Consider the following 21,345-nt stretch of genomic DNA (forward strand, 5'->3'; position numbering starts at 1 on the left):
GAAAACCCCTCTAATGTAAAACATATTAGACCTTCAGATATCTATTGCTACAGCCAACTTTATAATTCCCCACATTCATTAAAATATCCTTCATGGAAGATGTCCCAGAAGATACTACTGAAATCCCGGTATTGCAGTCTACTCACCTTAGGCTGAATAAGACATTTCCGTCCGGATAGACGCGCAGCATGATGTTCTCCATTGTGGTATCGTGTATGAATGACCGTTTGGAGTGGACAAAGAATACATCCGGCACCCAAATTTTTTTAATTAGTCTTCCATCAAACGTCATGCTCCTGTTGTTAGTACTCTGGAATGAGAGCCGCTCGTCCTTCCAGTAATGTCTGAGGTATAAGGTCATTGTAAAATCCTTGGGAGGTCGACAGAAAAAAGTAAATAAGAGTAGATATTAATACAAATGTGCGCATGCAGGTCATCACGGAGTTATTACATATATCACACAGATCTAATATACAGGGGTAGTGAAACTAAACTTCTCCGACTCAGAAGCCCCTGGACGGCATTCTACTGCTCCGAATGAGATAAAGTTCGGACAACGGCCACTTTAGACAATGCGCTTGCCATTTATGAAAAAAAAAGGTAAAAAGTCGCCAATAGATGGCACTGTAGCGGACTAGGTCTACCGTGACCACCCAGCATTCGTCAGCATGCTGTAGTGATTAAAGCTGAGTCACTGCGTTCAGTGGTGGAAAACATGGTTTTGCGAATGGAGAGCATGGTTGAAAACCGAGGGGGGCTTATTGAACATTTGCTTAGCTGCAGCGCCACCTATCGGCAACTTTTTAACATTTTTTTTTATATATAAATGGCGAGTGCATCTTCCGAAGTGGACATTGTCTGAATTCTGTCTCATTTGGAGCAACACAATGCCCTCCAGAGACCTCCGAGTTGGGGAGGTTTAATTTCGCTAACCCTGCATTATGTAGTTAGACATATTTTCCATTAATGCACAGTATAAGCATACTTACAAAGTTTCATAAACTGCCTTTAGGGGGAACACAAAGAACAGTATGAATAGTGTGATACTCACGACATTTGTGTGAAGGTCACACCCTTTTCGACAGGCCATGCCCCCTTTTTTAAGTGCCACATTAACAAGCACCCCTTAGAGTTAGCCCTCTGCGTGGCCATCACAGCAATAAGCCCCATTTGTGGCCCTCACAGTAATATGATCCCTTTTGGAGTCCCACAGCAATTAACCCTACTTTATGGTCCCACAGTTATTACCCCCCTTTTTTTGGTCCCACAGGAATAAGTCACATTCTGTGGTCCCACAGTAATAAGTCCCCTTCTGTGGCCCCATAGTAATTAGCCCTCCTTTGTGACTCCTACAATAAAAACCACCACCTTTGTGACTTTTACAGTAATAAGCCTTCTTTTATGGTCCCACAATAATAAACCCCCTTTTGTGGTCCCAACAGTAATAAGTCCCCTTTTGTTGCCTCCACAATAAAAAAAAGCCCTTCTTTGTGGCCCCCACAGTAATATGTCCTCTTCCTTTGTGACCCCACAATAATTAGACCCATTTGTGGCCCCAAGTAATTAGTCCCCGTTGCTGGTAAGGGGTTGTGCAGTGGTTTTCAATATTTTTATAAAGTGCCTCACCCATTTTGCTCGCTCTGCTGTTTCGGTTACCATTCTGCCACTCCGATTCGCCTCTCAGCAGCCAGTCACCTGCTGTCTGAGCACATGACTGCTCCGGCCAATCACTGGCTCAGTAGTACAAACAAGGCTAGTCATGTGCTCAGAAAACATGTGATCCCACTTCCCAGAAATGAGCAGAGACTGGCAGTTTGGCAACTGAAGCAGCAGCAGGGGAACTTAAGAGGTGAATAAAGTGTTATTTTTTTATTTTACAGCATTAAGGTACTTTATTAAAAATATTTAAAGCTGCAGGCAATGACTTTCTTGTTTGTGCCCCACTTCTTCCCCGTTTCCAGAAGATTGGTCAACTTTTTAACATTTCTTTTCATCCCTGCCTTCCAAAGAGCCATAACTCCTTCAATTGACTTAGCCCTCTGAGGGTTTCTTTATTGTAGAACATGCAGAATGCTTCAATGATACAATGTAATGTAGCATATAGCGTACTTAAAAACGTTTACGAATTTCAAAGTTGGGTGAAATGAAAAAATATGAAATTTTTCCCATTTTGGGAGGTGGGTCTTGTTTTTATGCTATAGTTTATAATATGCTATTTTAGTAGATTTGACTTTTAAGACACGGCAATACCAAATATGATTCATTTTGAATTTTTTATGTTAAAAATAGAAACGGGAAGTTTTTTTTAGACTTTTAATTATTTTCTTTTTTTTACTTTATTCATGGCCCATAGAGGATTTTAACTAGTGATCATTTGATTCTTATACAATAATTTAGTATCTGCATTTTTGCAGGCATTCTATTAAACCCTGCTACAGGCACGGCTTAATAGACACAAATACTGTACATGGCAGATCTGATGGCCTTCACCAGCCTGCCATAACACCCGAATGGCAACCTGCAATGTCAATGCAGGAGTGATATTCAGCAAACAGAGGGAGTCTCCTTCCTCTGTTGGGCCATTTAGATGCCACTGTCCTAATAGTTAGTGGGATCTGAATGTTTAACAGCCACGACTAGAGTTATCTCCAATGTAGCTGCTGCGGCTGAGTGTCAGCTGTCTTTGATACACAGGTCAGGTCTTGGTCCCGCTCCATACATAGATCAGGTTCTGGGCCTGCTCCACACACTTCTGTCAGCAGTGGACATACATCTATGCCCTCTTGCATGCAGCGGTTAGAAGGTTTTTCCAGGACTAGACAATTTAACGACCTATCTTGAATAGGGGTTTCCCTTCCAGCTTCTCTGCAATCCACTCTCTGTGGTTAGGTATAGAGCTTCTGTAGTTACAAGGGCACAGGGATATTTACATATCAACAGGCATTCTTCACAGGTGGCTTCTGTGCACTCCGGCTGTAAACTAACAGACCTGCAGACATTGTGATAATGATCTCTACTGTACCTACCTCTCCTGCTGTTAGTGCGTGTGCGTGTGTGTCTGTACACACTTTACACACATACATTATAATGGGTTTATTAACCATTTGGCTAGCATGTCTCATAGTGTCTGATCATCCTGGGAAAGCAGAGGACTGGGCATTCAGATACTGCCTGCCTGCTAATTGGACCACAGACAATGCAGCATGGGAAGTACGGGTTAGGAACATCAGGACAGGGAACTACTGGCAGAATACTAGGCTTGACACATGGCCCCTTTCTGAAAGTGAATAGCAAAAAAAGGGCAACAGAAAAATGGGGAAGACCACCTGAAAATCAGAACTTACAGACATGAAACAGGGTGCAAACAGCAGCAGAGGGTAAAGTGGATATGGTGTACTTGAAAAAACGTGTTGAGAACTCAGGTACCCTTTAACAAAGACAAATCCTATTTTTTGTGACTTACCATATCCACCTCCGAGATGCTGTCTATACTTTCTATCTGCACATCAATGCCAACAGGAATTGCTGAACCTTTGAAATTAAGAAAAAAATAACATATTATTCCAGAATGAATGCTGGTGGAATCCAATTCAGGTGGATTGACACATTGTAGATGAATAATGATTTTTGCTGCATTACCGCTACATAAACCATAATGAATCACAAGACTATGGCATCTCAATTCTAACAGTGAGGCAACTCAACCACACTTGGGGCAGATATAGGAAACTGCTTAAAAGTAAAATTGTCCGTGTTGTCCGTAATGGCCAATCACAGCATCGCTTTCATTTTTCAAAAGCAGAATAAGAAATGAAAGCTGAACTGTGATTGGTTACTATAGACAACAAAAGCAGTTCTTTTAGACAGTTTTATAAATCTGCCTCAAAAGCGGCACAAGTTCTTAGTAATCAATAGTGACGTGGAATTTTCTATACACTGGATGGGATGGCCTCTTTATTAGAGACACCTGCTCTTTCATGATCGTAACTTCCCTGTATGAAAATTCTCCCTGTGACCCCGGAGTGCGGCATTAAATCACGTGACAAGTTTTCCGTGGATCAGTTTCAGTGTGAATCCACAATAGATAGGAAAATCCAGCGATCTGTGTAACTTCCAACAAGGCCGGGTCATCAGTGCTGGACTAGCCGAGGACAGGATTTCACTGCCAACCTTGTGGGGTTTTCTCTTGTAATTGTAAGTGGAGTGAGCAGTGCCCTGCTCCCTTTTTACAGATTACAGCAGCTCTGCTGGTATGTACTGAGCTCCGGTCCACTGCCTCTATCAGCCATTCTGTAGCATCTAGGGCTGAGCTACAAAAATGCAGACTGCCATATCAGCTTTGACCATGAGATGGAGCTCTAGCACAACAAAAGGTTATCATTAATAGGACTGAATTGAGTTATACTAGAAGCTTCTAGACAAGGTCGTGATTGGTTGTGTAACCCACGAGATTCTATGGGGAAGGGCTGGCAGCTATCTTGCGATAGTGTGAGAGAAAACGAGCAGCTGTATTAGCAAAAGAAGTGATGGAGACTGCACGTTAAGTACAGTGCTGTAGGCCATGTTCCCCCTGCCTGGGGAGTGACCAGAGTGAGGGCTGCCAGAGATGGCCTGATGACCTGGGGGCTGAAGAGAACCAGCCATGAGTAGCCAGAGAGAACATTGGGGCGAAGGATCTTGCAGCCCTTTGGGGAGAGGGGGTCTCCATCCCTGCCAAAGCCGGACATTGATGTGGCAGTTTCGTAGTATGACTGGACTGTGAGATGCAGTTAGTATGCTGGTGGGAGTGGTTGTACAGATTTCCCCAAGACATTAGGCATAAATCCCTGGCCAGGATGTGGGAGATGTGGACTGGGAGAGTGTCTCTCTAAGGGGATGCTAAGATGTTAGTAATGGCACCACAGTGTAGTGTGAGACTTCACAAAGTTAACAGAGGTGTTTCTAATGTAAATGTGAGAGTATACTGAGAAGTGCATAATCGAGAAAAAACATTCAAGGAAAGGAAATCCTATGAATGTAACAAATTATCATCAATAGGGGTCAGAGGAGGATGTCAGGAATCGTTCAGGCCAACAGGCGCTACAAAGCCAACAGAAGCCGAATACAATGCTGATTCGCCAAGTGATGTGTCCGAATGTGTCTAATCTGCAGCAACTACAAGAACCTCCCTGTCCACAGGGGCCGATATCCCTGCAGTCCTGAAGGTCAAAGGAAATTCTAGGAGTTACTAGATGGGAGGCTCTAATAAAGGGGCCATTCCGTGTGTATCACAGAGTACAGTAGAAGGAAGAATTTGCCTGTTTTCATTTCATGCACAGAAAATCGATTCCTCTAATGAATCCCAATTACCTAATTTGTCTAACCAATCATAAATTCATTCAGTATAAGGTAAAAATAAAGCCGTTACTCATAGCAACCAATCAGAATCCACTCCCAATTTCCAAATTATTACAATCACCGCCTGTCAGTCATAGTCGTCCCTTTACATCATTCCGCATTCACATTGCTTGTCTTACCTCCAAATCCGGGCCTCATGGCAAAATCGTGGTCGTCTATACGTAAAAGTTGTTCGGATTTGACTTGACGGACTTTAGTGCTGTCAATTCTCTTCATTTTACTGCAGAATTAGATCACAGAGTAATTAGTGATTACTAGCATTTCATTTACGTATTTAAAGGAGTTGTTCGGTTTAGAAAATGCATTTTCATACACTCTGTGTGCTCAGAGTTAATGGAGGAGGGTTCTCTGTTCAGGATCCTCATCTCTTGGCCAGTATGGAGAGCGGTACCAAAGAGCGCCTCTTGCTCTGGAGGACCGTGCTGTCTTCCATTATCCATCTGTGTAAATGGGCACTGTGTAATGCTTCGTTTTCCCTGTAGGAGTGCTGCAGGGAAATGTAATACTTACTGGCAGGTTTTCCCACAAAAAACAGCTGATTGCTGGGGGTCCCAGCAGGGGGACACAATAATTAGCTTATCATAAAGTGGCCAAAGCGGACAACTTCTTTAAATGGAACCTGTTACCAACATTGAGCACTAGCTCCTCTAAATAGTATAATGACCTTTTTCCCAGTCCTTTATTGTTCTCTGGCCTCACCTTGCTACTCTGCGGAGCTGCTTCATGCATGCGTAGTAATAGAGCGAGGCTAGGGGGCAGTAAGGGGCTACATTCTGCCCCGCGCAGGAAACTGTTCAAGCCCCAGGTGTAGTATTCCATCTGTACATGGGGCTGTCAATCAAGTAATAGTTGCATTTCATGAATATGCTGGACTCTTCTCCACAAAAGAAAGTCCAACAGACTCTTCTCTCCTGATTTACATTACATCATGTGACTATGTAATGTCAATGATATTAATAATATACAGAACAATGGTACCTGGGATGGAAGAGTAAGGGTTCATTCACACGAGCGTATTGTCACCACGTATTACGCATGCGTATATCCTGTGCGTAACACGCGTTGAATGGAGGCAATAGATTTTCAATCTTCCGTTCACATCTGCGTCTGGGCACTGCGTATCGATACGCAGTAAATGCTCTGTTTCTCTGTGTATAAAGCACTGACCATACTCGTGCATTGCCAGGAGGAGCAATGGGGTCCGGGCAGCAGCATGACACTGTGACCCCCAAGCTGACTGGTGCTTGCTGGCTCTACAACGAGGGCCACTGTCGATTCACAAAATGTACATTCAGGCACAAGTGCTCCAACTGAATCACTGACTGGGTTGATCAGGGAAATGCAGTGGATATAGTAGAGCTTGACTTTAGTAAAGCATTTGACAAAGTATCTCATACCATACTTATTGAAAAAATGACCAAATATGAGATTGACAAGGCAACTGTTAGGGGGATTCACAACTGTCTCAGTGATCGTACTCCAAGAGTGGTCATAAATGGCTGCACATCCAAGTGGAAGAATGTATGAAGTGGGGTACCACAAGGCTCTGTCCTAGGCCCAGTGGTGGTCAACATTATTATGAATGATCTGGAGGAGGAAATTGATGGGATACTGATCAAATTTGCAGATGACACAAATCTAGGAGTGATAGCTAAAAGAGAATAAAGAAAGGTTTCCAAAAGATCTAGAAAAGCTTGCACAGTGGGCGGCGACTAACAGAATGGTATTTAACAAGGAGAAATGCAAAGTACTACATCTGGGCAAGAAAAATGAAAAAAGCACATACAGAATGGGAGGAATTGGGCTAAGCAGCAGCACATGTGAAAAAGACTTGGGTATACTAATAGATTATAGACTGAACATGAGTCAACAGTGTGATGCAGCAGCCAAAAAGGCAAACACAATTCAGGGATGTGTTAGGAGAAGCATAGAGTCTAGATCACATGAGGTAATTATCCCCCTCTATTCTTTCTTAGTCAGACCTCATGTGGAGTAATATGTCCAGTGCTGGGCACCCCAATTTAGAAAATTCAGAGAAGAGCTACCAGGATAGTGAGCAGTCTGCAAACTGTGTCCTATGAGGAACGGTTAAAGGTTCTGGAAATGTTTAACTTGCAAAAAATAAGGCTGAGAGGAGACTTAATGGGGTTTTGTCATCAGGAGAAAATCCCATCCCCTAGCTGGGCCCTGTGTAAAATAAAAGATAAGGATATACTCCCCTCTCCTGAAGTTAGAAGGTGGAAGCACATGACTGCTGCAGCCAATCCAAGGTCTGCGGACAGTGATGCTACAGTCTTTGGTTGACTGCAGCTGTCATGTGCTTCCACTGTCTGAGTACCCGGAAGTCACTGCCGAATACCGATGGCAACTGTCAGATGCATGCAGGAGAGGTGAGTATACCCTTGTTTTTTATTTTATGCAAGACCCAGCTAAAGGATCGGATTTTCTCCTGATGACAAAACCCTTTTAATAGCAGTTCACAAATATCTGATGGCCTGTCACAGTCTTGAAGTTTGAGCCCTATTCTCATTTGTACAAGAAAGGACTAGAAGCAATGGGATGAAACTGAAAGGGAGGAAACACAAATTAGATATTAGACAGTGAGGGGGATCAATGAGTGGAACAGGTTACCACGGGAGATGGTGAGTTCTCCTTTAATGGAAGTTTTCAAACAAAGGCCGAACAAATATCTGTCTGGGATGATTTAGTGATCCTGCACTGAGCAGGGGGTTGGACCCGATGACCCTGGAGATCCTTTCCAACTCTACCATTCTATATGTGTGTGGTGACCAGGAATAGGATTGACAGAGTAGGGGCTGAAGTATAGATAACTGGCTACAGTGCTGAGTGTAATTCCCCTCTAGTGGCCATCCTCAGAATGTCATTGCACTCTCCAGGTTTTCAAACAACAATATATGTATAGGAACTGTTGTATTATGTCTCCACCAGAATAAAGGGTGGGGACCTTGAGTGACAGCTCAGGGGTAGGTAACACCCCCAAATGTCTTGATTGACTGGCCTCTGCAAGGTCCTAGCAGCGTGGGGATTGCGTTATGCCTGGGATGGAGGGTTAGTTTCAGTGTTAGGCTTACATTAATAGCTGTAAATCGTTAGATGTGAGAGCGGCAGGGCCGCAGTAACATGAAAGTATTTACAGCAAATAATCTAAGCCTTATACAGAAACTAACCCTAACCCTCCATCCCCGCAAAAAAATGATTCCCCACGCTGTCAGAACATTGCCAGACGTCCAACATCATTTTCCTCACCACCACCCCACTGTCGCACGCAGCGCCAAGCTCTTACTGGACTGCTGCAGAGAGCTTCTCCCCTTTCATGGCTACATTACGAGGACAGGAATAGCTATCCACAGCGTAGGATGCCCCGCCCCTCAGCTCTAACCGTGGCCCTATGCAGATAACGGCCCCTGATTTATGACCACAGTAGAAGGACTGTAGCAGCTATGATAAGCCCAGCATCACCGACTTGTGAGTGGAGAAGGCAGACCGGGAGTGGTGAGTGGCACGACCCGAGAGCCCGACCACTAAATCGAGCCCTGAGCGAAGAAGGGAGACCAGAGTGGTGAGTCCCAGGACTTGAGAGGCTGACAACAAAGAGTGAGCCGTACAGCCAATCAGGAACAGGGGATGTCACCTGGCTGTCAAACAGCCTTACCCTTGTCGACACCCACCACTTCCGGTGTCGACAAGATACACCAGTATCATATATAACTGGGGCGAAATGGAAGTGCAAGGGGCTAGTCTGCTCTTTGGCGTAGGTGTAATGATTATGCAGTCCAGGGAGTCTGTAAAAACAATTCAACTTCTGATTACTTTTTCAATAGGCTTAGTGGTTACAGAGCAGCCAAAATGGATGTACAGGTCTTGAACAGTCTTGTAGTCAGATGGCGGCTGAATTTCCTCCTATTTCACTCAGTATTTGAGAGATTTCTATTCTTCCTGCTATCCTCTTGAATCCGGCAGCTAGCCCTGTCTTATCTTTAGCCCACACAATGGGGGAGATTTATAAAACTGTCTAAGGGTACGGTCCCACGGGGCGGAACTGCTGCAGACTTTCTGTAGCAAATTGTATCAACACAGTGTATCAACTGATTTCGGGAGACAATGCAGCCTTCCCCTCACCTCCCAATTCTTCGCTCTCTTAGCACAACCTTGACAGCCCGTAGAGAGCGCGGCACCACTGGTCAGATGATGCAGAAGTGGTATCACCTGACCAGTGGTGCTGTGCTCACTACAGGCCCCCGGGATAAAGAATTGGGATGTGAGGGGAAGGCTGCATTATCTCCCAAAATCAGTTGACACACAGTTGATTTTGAGTCGAAATCTGCACCGACGGTGCATATGTTGACTCTGTTTTGGATGTGGAAATACTGTGGAATTTTCGGCCGCACAAATTCCGCTGCGCTTCTGTCCCGTGGGAATGTACCCCATAAGGGAAACACATTTTTGGGGAGTCAAACAACTATTTCTGCACAATTCCTTTTGCCATAGGAAGTCAGCAGCAAGAATCCGTAGGGTCTGTGTGGCTTCTCCATACATTAGATGATCTATAATTATTGTGCTCAACAAGAACTTTCTGTATTTATAACGGTTTGAAGTGCAAAACTTTGCTTTTTAATAACATTCAAACGAGGTCCGATGTCATCGATAAGTGATAGATGAGTCCTTATTGGTAAAACCGTCTCCTGTTTATTGAGTAAATGGCCCCGGAGAGTAATCTCTCTCATGTACTTCTGGTTAATGCTTCAAAATCTTCTTTGGAAGAGAACACGGACAAATAGCTTTGTAGCGGCGGGTGGGGTGGGGGTGGGGGGGCATCTGCTCCGAGACCGGGAAAAATTGTAGGTTAATAACATATTCACTGTGGATTCCTTTCTGAAAGTCCCCTCGTCTTCCCAGCACCATCTGTCTGGGATGTGTCTTCTGTATTCAGCTTCGACTGCTGGTTTTGCAGCAGAAGAATATTTTATATAAGCGAGAGGAGAACCTTTCCAAAACTTCATAGGCGGAGGTAAAGTTATACTACTGATGTGGGCTCCGGGGTCACAACTGATCCAGTATCACTGTGACCATAGACATAATGAAGCAGTGAAAACAGTGGTATGAGGACATGGCCATAGGGCAGGGCAGATAGGAGCAATACCCCTGGTCATAATCATCCTACACTATGGGGCTATGAGTCACTGTCAGATAATTATGCCCATCTGTCTGATGAAGAGGTCTTGGCCTCGAAACACGTTTCCTTCTGGTTTTTAATACAGTTATTCTCTGTTTGGCATAACCATGACAGTTCTCATTTCTACGAATGCCATGGCTGTTAGGTCACACCCGACTCCTAGTGTTTTCTCTGTTTTCACTGCTTCACACCTTGACGCCAATACAACCTTCGGTCTACCGGTGGTACAAGGCCGGCAGCACCGACAATTGCTTTTTTCCTCCAAACCACTGCACTTCTTTGACTTCACTTCAGCTAGCCTATTACTTATTGCTCTGCCCCCTAATGTTTATGTATCTACTTCACTCATAGACATAATGATCCTAATGACAATCAGCTCTGACCTTTGGAAAAAAATGCTTTATCTTTTTGTCTATGCGGAGCTTAACCCCTTGAGTGGCACGCCCGGAAATTTTCCGGGACGAGCTCCACTGCTCATAGTAACATAGCCCGGAAGATTTCCGGGCTATGTATTACTATGGAAGCTGCAGAGCACAATGCCACAAGCTGTGACAGTGTGCTCTGCCTGCACAGACCCACAGAGAGCAGTGCAAGGGCTTTGAAAAACCAGCAGAAGATATTGCCGATGTGCCGGCAATCTGCTTTGTTTACAGGTTGCCATAGAGACCATCGGCTTGTCAGAAGCAAGCCGATGGTCTCTGTGGCAGGGAGAGCTTGCTGCTTGGCTGTCAGAGGACAGCTAGGTACCTGCTCTTACAGCAGAGATCAGAGAAAACCTCCGATCTCTGCTGTGTTAACCCTTTACATGCTGCAGTCTATGTGACTGCAGCATGTAAAGGGCTATCACTGCAGCATGTAAAGGGCTGTCACCATCGGACCCCCGGAATGTGATCAGGGGGTCCTGATGGGTCCCTGTGGAAGTCCCCTAAAGGGACAAAAAATTAAAATTAAAAAAAAAATTAAAAAAAAAAAAAAGTTAAAAAGTTATAAAAAAAATAATAAAAACACTTGTCTCCCTTTACTTTGTAAAAAATCAAAAATACAATCACACATGTGGTATCCGTGCGTCGTAATGACCCAGAGAAGGAAGTTAATACATTATTTAACCCCTTAATGACATGGCCCCTTTTTTTCTTTTTTCCCCATTTCTTTTTTTCCTCCCCCGTTTAAAAAAATCACAACTTGTCCCGCAAAAAACAAGCCCTTATACGGCCATGTCAATGGAAAAATGAAAAAGTTATGGCTCTTGAGACGCAACTGCAAAATTAGTTGAAATTCAATGAATAGACCATTTTAAAAAACCTGCCCTGGTGGGCACGACAGGGTGATAGGAAACCCGCCACTCAAGGGGTTAAAGGGGATGTCTGGCCTTTAATTTAAAAAAATTGACGCAAATTTAGGAATAGCATAAAAAAATTAAATTGTAAATCTCAGCCTCCTTTTGTGCCTCCAATCCAATACCGCTGACCAGTTCCCCGCTGCTTTTGTCCCCGCTGAAACAGGAAGTGATGACATCCCTCATATGACCGCTGCAGCCAATCGTTGGCCTCAGAAGTCATGTCCTCATGATGGCACATGACCACTGAGGCCAGCGATTGGCTGCAGCGATCATGTGAACGTTGAATGTGACATCACTTCCTTTTTCAGGGGGAGATTGGGCTGACATCACTGGAACGGAGGGCATATTATTATATTCCACAGCACTTCTGCTCGATTCGCAACCTGATTGGTTGTTTGGGCTGGCTGATTCACAGTGATTGGTTGTTTGGGTTGGCTGGTTCACAGTGATTGGTTGTTTGGGTTGGCTGGTTCACAGTGATTGGTTGTTTGGGCTGGCTGGTTCACAGTGATTGGTAGTTTGGGTTGGCTGGTTCACAGTGATTGGTTGTTTGGGCTGGTTGGTTCACAGTGATTGGTTGTTTGGGTTGGCTGGTTCACAGTGATTGGTTGTTTGGGCTGGCTGGTTCACAGTGATTGGTTGTTTGGGTTGGCTGGTTCACAGTGATTGGTTGTTTGGGTTGAGTCGAGCAGAAGTGTTGTGGAATATAAAAATATGCGACCGGGGCATAGTAAAAGGGTGAGTAAAGGTAAGTGCACACTTGTGTTGAAAAATAATTGTCTGCGTTGTATCCACAAAATATCCACGTTTTTCCATCCGTGTGCACTTCCATGTGCAGTCTGCGTGTCCGTTTTAACTTCAGGACATCATTCCCTTTTCACGCAATCTGTTCTGCCTTTTAAAAAAGGTGCATTTTGCGACATTGCTAGAGGCCTAACGATCGTGTGGAGCAGAGTGCAGTCCTAAGCTCTCGCTCACGACCTGAAGGTTGCAGGTTCAATCCCTACCTGGTTCAGATGGTTGGCTCAGCCTTCCATCCTTCTGAGGTCTGTCAAATGAGTACCCAGCTTGGTAGGGGGTAATAAATAAATTACCTGAAAGCGCTGCGGAATAAGTTGGTACGTTTTCTATGCCGTTCCCTACCCCAGGTCAAGTTTTGTAAAGGTTCAAAAAAAACCTTTAATGGGGTTGTCTAATTTGGACAATCCCTTTTTGCTAGAAGGATGCTAAAGTCTAATCTGCTCACAAAGTGTCCTGCCATCATGACTGCTAGTGATCAGCTGTGACCTGTGGGAGAATCCAGCAACAAGCGTTCAATTCCCCTGCAGCGCCTCCAGGGGAGAAATGAAGTATAACGGCCCTAACACAGTTCTCACTGAAATCAGTGGCTTTTTGAATTCACGGAGGTCAATTTCCCAATGAAACTTCCTTAGTGCAAAGTCAAGAATGCTCAGAGAGTGATTCTAGTCGGCGGACTCTGACGCCAATATCACACTGAACATTCCTCGGTGAATGACAGATACATTTTACAAAAATGCATTAAATTTCACAAAGTGGATTTCAGCTTTTTGCTCCATTTTCCTGTAGGATGTTTCCTCCTCTGCGAGGGAGGGGCGGAGGTCTGAGCACATTGCTGGCAGGGAAAAGTGGTTTTTACGCGCATCCAGTCATTAGTCCGGATAAATCTGTAACTGGCAACACTAATATAGATGTGCAACTTATGTCAGGAACGCGTGAGCCGAGTAATCGTACCCTAAACCCATTACCCTTAAAAGTGCACTCACAATGGGATTAATGATGCTTATAGGGCAGGATTCGAACTGTTAAAGGGACTTAATACGAGATCGTCCTGTTCGGCCTGCTTACTTGCACATGGACGCATAGCGATCCAGCGATATACGGGAACTAGAGCCGTGATGAGGAGCTCAGTGTTATGTGACCCCGCGTACCTGCTAGTTCTGTATTGCGGATGACAGCGGACCCTCGCCGTCGGTCATGTGCAGTACAGAGTTAAAAATCTCTATTTCATTTTCCTGCGCCGTCACTAAGCGCTGACGTGGGTACCCGCAGCCTATCCGTAATGTCATTTGCAGATGGGCTGCAGGTCGGACAGCTTCCGTTGACTTCAATGGAAGCAGTCCATGCGGATTCCGTGCCAAGATAACACATGTTGTAATTTTACATCATCTGAGCAGACATGGCAATGTTCTATTTTTTCAGTACGTGCGGAATAGCGCGGATCATCACCCACGCAGAAAATTGCAGATTCCGCAATTCAAATTCGGTTGTGTGCAAATGGGCGGAACAAGATTACTATGCCTTTCTTAAAGGGAATGTATTACCTATATTTTTTTAATAATTACATCCAGATAGTGAAACATTTTCCTAATCTGCTTTTAATTTATGGTTGTAATTTATTTGTCTGTATATGACTATGGGGGCAGCCATCTTGACTGATCTGCGGTTAAGGCCTCGTTCACACGGGCGACAAAGTCACGCGGTTTTCTTGCGATGCAACAATGCTACAAATCACATGTATGTGAAGCCTATGGGTTACTTCACATTAGTGATGTTTTGTAGCCTGCGGCATTGCGAGTCAGAAACCTTACGGGTTTCGCGATATGCACGCGACTCGCGAGGTTTTGTAGCCTATGTTTCCCTATGGAGCCTTCCTCTCTGTTGCATCACATGGAAACGCGGTTTTCATGCAGTGCGATACAACTTTTACAGTAGGAAATCTTACTGTCAAAGGCCTAAACTAAGCCCTGGCTGCAGAGAAAAAAAAGGAATACTTCACCTAGAAGCTCTGTCCGGCTGCGCTGCATCTGCTCCCGGGCACTGTTCTTCATCATCACTTCTGGCCGGGAATTGAAAAATCCCCGCCTCCTGGAAGCGCTGCCTCTGATTGACTGAGCGCTGTGATGCTTAGCCAATCAGAGCCAGTGCTCAGTGAATGGCTGTGATTGGTTCATCGAGCGCTGGCTCTGATTGGCTAAGCGTCAGCCAATCAGAGGCAGCGCTTTCAGGAGGTGGGAATTTTTCAATCCCTGGTCAGAAGAGATGATGAAGACTAGTGCCAGGGACCAAGAAGAAGATGCAACAAACCCGGACAGCGCTTCTAAGGTGATGTATTCTTTTTTTCCTGCAGCTAGGGTTTATTTTCGGGATAGGGTTTATATTTCAAGCTCTCCCCCTCCCCCCAAAAAATCCTCGCAAGTGGTGCTACAAAGTCGCGCGACTTTGCTGCACCACTTGCAACTTTGCCACAAAATCACGGTATCGCTGCGAGAAAATGCAGCGATATTGCACGTACCTTCGATGCAATAGCGCTGTGATTTTCTTGCAGTGATATCATGTCAATTACGGAAGGGCTGCGGGTCGGACGGCTTCCTTTGACTTCAATGGAAGACGTCTGTGCTGAATCCACGTAAAAATGGGACATACTGCGTTCTTTTATCCCGCAAGCGGAAAATTGCAGTCGCTGTCTGCTCGTGTGAGCGGACATGCAGATGCTCTATTTGGTTCGAATTGGTGCGGAATGCTGCAGATTGTCTGCGCAGGAGACGATCGTGGATTCCGCAATTTAAACCCGGTCGTGTGCAGCCGGCCTAAGGGTGCTTTCAGACCACCGTATATCGGCTCGTTTTTCACGCCAAGCCGATATACGATGTCCTCGTCTGCAGGGGGGGAGGATGGAAGAGCCAGGAGCAGGAACTGAGCTCCCGCCCCCTCTCTGCCTCCTCTCCACCCCCTCTCCGCCCCTCTGCACTATTTGCAATATAAGGAGGCGGGACGGGGGCAGGGCTAAGTTCTGAGAATTAGCCCCGCCCCTGTCCCGCCTCTCCTCATTGAAAATAGTGCAGGTGGGTGGAGAAGAGGCAGAGAGGGGGCGGGAGCTCAGTTCCTGCTCCTGGCTCTTCCAGGCTGCACCCCTGCAGAGAGAGACGACGTATATCGTCTGGGCGTGAAAACCCAGCCGATATACGGTCGTCTGAATGTACCCTAAGAGAGAAGCATCACAAATGCTGTGGAATTGTTTACCTTGTGGGGGGTGCCGCAGTATATAACCTCTTGGCTGTGAACAATAAAACAGAAGAGCTTGAAAACATCACTTGAGTGTTTCTCATTGTTTTCTTCTCTGATGTATCGGATAATAATTAGGAATAAATGATTGATAAAGCTATGATACTCTTTGATTATCACCTAAATTAATTGATTACTTTAACAACGCCTATGTGAGAGTGTTGTGAACATGCTTTGTGAACTGTCCAAGGAGGAGGAGGTAGAGATGAGCTGCGTCCATCACTTATAGACTTCTATTAGAGAGTGTGCATGACTTGTGCAGGGAGGGGGAGGAGGTGAGCTTTGACTACCACCTATTGTGAATGCTGGATCCTTGGCTTCTTTATGGTATATAGGTATCACATTTCATTGTAATCCTGCCTGTGACAATAATGAGTTGATGGCTAGTATTAGGCTTTGTAGTCAGTGTGAGAACTGCAGCGTTTTAGCATTTTTTTAAAATATGGATCAAAATTGAAATTTACAAATAATCTGCAAAAAGTCTTAAAATACATGGGGTGGACAAAATTATGGAAAATGAAATGCATGGGATTTTAATCATTAGCAATGAGCTGCCCTTTTGACCCCTGCTTGGCTGAGAGCTTTCCCACCAAATTTGTGACTATTTTACCTCTTGCCCTGCTCTGGGTGGTTTTGGGAGCCAGCTGGCAACAGCAGTTAAGTGGCTTAAACCCCTGACCAATTGAACCTTGTTGCTCAGGCAGATGTAAACATCTGCCCGGCAACATCTGTGTCATATTACCTCCACTTAAAATCGGTCTCTACATGTCTTATTGAAATATGAGTTAGAATCCCGTGTAACTTAAGGCATGCATTTTGTACAGTGTTTCCATATTTTTGTCCACCCCTTATATGTTTAACATAAAAAAACATTTTTACAAGAGGTCATTATCTGATGGCACGTTCCCCTTAAAGCCTCCCTATAGCAGAAGATGAGAGAATATCCTCATGCAGACACTGACTTGTAGAACTTGTACCACTTCGGGTGACTGTAAGGCCTCATGTCCACGGGGAAAATCAGATCCGCTGCAGATTCTCCATGTAGAATCTGCAGCGGGTCCCTCCTGCCCCGCGGACGTGAGCGCTGAAAATAAGAATTTAAAAGCATTTACCTGTCCGTAGCGGGCGGCGAAGCTTTGCTCTTCCTCACGGCCGGATCTTCATTTTCGGCCGGCGGATGAATTCCTTACGCCGGCGGCACATCGCCGGCACGTCGTCGACGTGCCGCGCGCATGCGCCGGGCACATCCGCCGAGCCGAAGCAAGGGAGATGCGGCCGTGAGGAAGAGAAGAGCTTCGCGGTCCGCTGCGGTGAGTAAATGCTTTAAATTCCTATTTTAGGTCTCCCGCGGATCCGGACGGCTTCCATAGGCTTCAATAGAAGCCCGCGGGAGCCAACCCCGCGGGAGACCCGCACGAAAATGGAGCATGGTCCAGATTTTTTCATGCTCCATTTTTTTTTAAATGCCTTTTATTGACGATCCGCGGGTATTTATCTACCCGCGGGTGGTCAATGCATCCCTATGGGGTGCGGATCCGCGCGCGGGAGATCCGCTGCGGATTTTAAATCACATTTTGCCCGTGGACATGAGCCCTAAATGTATGCAGCATGTGGGGCCCTTAGTAAAGTCACGCATCACCTACCAACCAGTGAAGTCACACTGTGTCTAGCGTCTCACTTTCTTTAATTAAGATATTATCAGTTTCAAATTATGATCTTGGATGATGATAATTAATAATAATTAGAATGATGATAATAGTAATACTTATTTAAATAATCATTTATGTTATGAGAAATTATACCTTTACCCAGGGAAGTTTTCCATTTAAGAGGTTGTCCAGGACTTATTCTGTCCTCAGGATAGATCTTCAATAGTTGATCAGCAGATCGCCGCTTGGGATCCTGGCCAATCAGATGATCACTGGGCCGACAGTCAGTACAGACAGTGCTGGAAGCAGATAGCGCTGTCCATATTGCAGTGGCCTGGGTTGGTACCACAGGCACAGCTCCTATTGATTTCAATGCAGTACCAAACCTGGTCACTGCAATGCGGACAGCGCTATCAGCTTCCAAGCGGTGTGCACTAACAATGGGCCCAGCGATCAGCTAACTGACGGGAATCCTGAGCGTCAGACTGACGATCAACTATTGATGTCATCAATGAAAAAAGTCCTAGACAACGCCTTTAATAATTAGCTGAGCTGTGGAGCATATCAACTTAACCCTTTCCAATCCACTGTCTGACGTCTAATTGAAGGCTGTACAGCTCCGATGTCGGAAGACATCCGTCAGGGTATTCTTACTGTATATTACTAGCCGCTCTGTTGTCGAGGGGCCTCTCCAGCATGTCCCATACTGCAGTACTGGCTCTAGCCAGCAGATGGCGCCATTGTGTAATGGCAGAAAGAGAGAACCCCCTAGAAAACCCTGAATCCAAAATTGGATTGCAAAGGGTTAAAGGGGTTGTCTACTTACTTGACAAGATGCCTCCGTTAGTGCCCCTTGTGCTAAAATAAGAAGAGGACCAGTACTTACCTGTTCCTTGCTGCTGTAATCCAGCGCTGTAGCCCCGCTTCAGGCATCATGGTGCTCAGGATTCAAGTGCTGATGTGAGGAGAATGTGTGATGATTGGCTGCAACTATCACCTGACTTCCAGTGGTATCAGCTGTCACAACCAAGTGCCGCGCTGGATCGCAAGGAACAGGTAAGTACTGCCCCTCTTCGTATTTTAGCACAGGGGGCACTAAAGAGGGCAACCCCCTTAAAGGCAGTATAGAATTAGAAAAATATGGTTACTTCCTTCCAAAAACAGCGCCACACCTGTCTGCAGGATACATGTGGTATTGCAGCTCAGCCTCATCCACAACCACTTTAACCCTTTGCAATCCAATTTTGGATTTAGAGTTTCCTAGGGGGCTTTCTCTTTCTGCCATTATACAATGGCGCAATCTGCTGGCTAAAGCAAGTACTGCAGTATGTGACATGCCGGAGAGGCCCTTGACAACAGAGCGGCCAGTGATCTACAGTTAAGAATATTCTGCAAGACGTCTGCCGATGTAGGAGCTGTACAGCTTTCAGCCAGAATGTCTTTAGACGTCAGACAGTGGATTGGAAAGGGTTAATTTGCAGCAACAGATCTGTGAATAATTAGTACAGTCCATCATAAAATAACATGTGAGTTGAGCAAGGGATATGAGAGTTGATGCTCCGGTGCTATATATTGCCTCTCTGACTCTCTCTCTCTCTTATATATATATATTTAGCCATCAAGCTTGCACTGAATATAGATACCTCCGCTGTATACAAGTACTAAATGTCTTACAGATGCAAATAGTATACATTAAGAAGCTATAAAAGTTTTCTGAGCATGAGAAAGTCTACACAGTGACGCCAGTACCTGTAATTGTGGAGTAAGGAAGCGACCTATGGAACATTTTCATCGTCCAGTTAGCAACAATGTTTCAATGACACTTAAGAAATTCCAATTTCTATATCCATTTATCAATAACTAATGCTCAAGAAGAATCCATCTCTTCTTACCTCGTATTCTTCCGGCTGTCTCTCATGGGCACTGGGTGAATTTCTTCTTTCTCGTGATGATGATGATGATGGTGGTCTTTCTGTTTTTGCGGATAGAACCCGTTGAGGACAGCCCCTGGCCACAGACTTGAAAGTAGAAGCAATTTAATAATAAGGACCATTTCTTCCTGACCACAGGACGTCTTCTTGTCCTCCGGGGCCTCAGAGAATCTTCATTTCTTCATCTTTGTCACTTTTTCTCCCTTTCACAAGCATTCCCGGGAGACTGGAACAAGCACATACCCCCGGCTGATTCTCCAGCCTAGAGCAAATCCCAACTCCCCAGGCTTTTTCCTCTAACACATCCACAAGGAAACATCCTCCGTACTAGGAGTGATTGTAATGAGGTAACTAAACGAAGAAATCTGATTGTCAGGTCACCGGAACATCATCCGGCCCAGTTCTTCTTCCCTCTGTGGAGCTACATAAGCTCAACACAGGGCTTACCACCCACACAGAACAGTCTCGAACACGCTCCAGCAGGAAAAAGAGAGATGTCGACATTTAATCTCCTTAATCCTACACACACCATTAAAAAAAAAAAAAAATCTTCAATACACTACAAAATCTGGTCTTATTTTGTGGAGGTCATGGGATTTAATCTCCGCTATGCATCTTGAGACTCATTTTTCTAAGGGCTACGAGACAGAGTGTTGTATAGACCGGCTGTGTTACTGCACCTGTTACCCCTAGAAATGGAACATACAAGGCGATGACTAGATTGGAGGTAACTGAGACATCAGTAGGTAACCAGGTCAAAGTGGATTCTTAGTGGATTGTATAGATAATGTATCTGAGGAGCTTGGAGATCTTCTTTTGACAGTTTGGCTTAAGTTAACCCCTTCCAATCCACTGTCTGACGTCTGAAGACATTATGATTTAAGGCTGTACAGCTCCGATGTTGGAAGACATCCGTTGGGGTTCTCTTACTATATATTGCCAGCCTCTCTGCTGTCGGAGCCTATCCAACCTGTCACCTCATGCAGTACTGGCTTTAGCCAGCAGATAGCACCATTGTATAACGGCAGAAAAAGAGTAAGCCCCCTAGGAAAACCAGGATACAAATTGGATTGGAAAGGGTTAAATCTACAGTTTATCAGTTTGGAGCTACCGTAGTAGCCAGGGGCAGGACATACTTTCTGTGCCCAAGGTAGGGTTTTCAGAACGTTCTCTTCTCCCCCCTCAATCCTTGAACCCATCGTCCTGCCCATGCTAGTATCACAGCACATGTAGCCACTTCTATGGGGTAAACAGTTAACCAGCTTTAAAAGTGGTGAATAACACTGTTATTTTTGGATTTCATCCTCCCAAGTTTTTGGCATTTTTTGTGGCACGTAAAATGCTACGCCAGCCAAGGGTTACAGATCAAGAATCGGAGCAATGTCAGAATGTTTGTTTTTTACAAGTGATATTGTTTAAAAAACAAACAAACAACAAAAAAAGGCTACAGCATCATAAAAACTGCAGCAAACTGAACTGTATCCAGAGTGTTCATCAAGCAAAGAGGGATCATGCTCAAAAATGCAGTCCCCAGCAGTAGCTGGATGGGGGCTAATCCCCCTCCCAAGTGTAAATGCACACGGGATGGATTGGCTGTAGATGTTGCATGCAAATTTGCAGAATGAAATCGACAGTGGAAATCGGTAGCCGTAAAATAGATGACATTTTAACAAATGTTGTATATGTTGCAGAAACTTTCAGCATAGATATTGACCTGCTTTCAAATCCGCAGCGTGTTAGTCTGTTACGGAT

The 21,345-nt window shown here is 44.9% G+C and overlaps 1 protein-coding gene across 1 annotated transcript in view; it reads right to left on the reverse strand.

The window, feature by feature from the left end:
• GABRR3 (gamma-aminobutyric acid type A receptor subunit rho3) overlaps positions 1 to 19,994 on the reverse strand; it is a 43,205-nt gene extending 23,211 nt beyond the window's left edge. The window contains exons 1-4 of the mRNA XM_066599160.1: positions 19,555 to 19,994; positions 5,517 to 5,617; positions 3,464 to 3,531; positions 147 to 370 (exon numbers count right to left, since the gene is read on the reverse strand). Of these exons, the coding sequence (XP_066455257.1) occupies positions 147 to 370; positions 3,464 to 3,531; positions 5,517 to 5,617; positions 19,555 to 19,715 (554 nt within the window). The 5' untranslated portion in view covers positions 19,716 to 19,994. The remainder of the gene's footprint in view (positions 1 to 146; positions 371 to 3,463; positions 3,532 to 5,516; positions 5,618 to 19,554) is intronic.
• Between the last annotated feature and the right edge of the window lie 1,351 nt (positions 19,995 to 21,345).

This window comes from Eleutherodactylus coqui, chromosome 4 (assembly GCF_035609145.1).
Source record: "Eleutherodactylus coqui strain aEleCoq1 chromosome 4, aEleCoq1.hap1, whole genome shotgun sequence".
Lineage (NCBI taxonomy): Eukaryota > Metazoa > Chordata > Amphibia > Anura > Eleutherodactylidae > Eleutherodactylus > Eleutherodactylus coqui.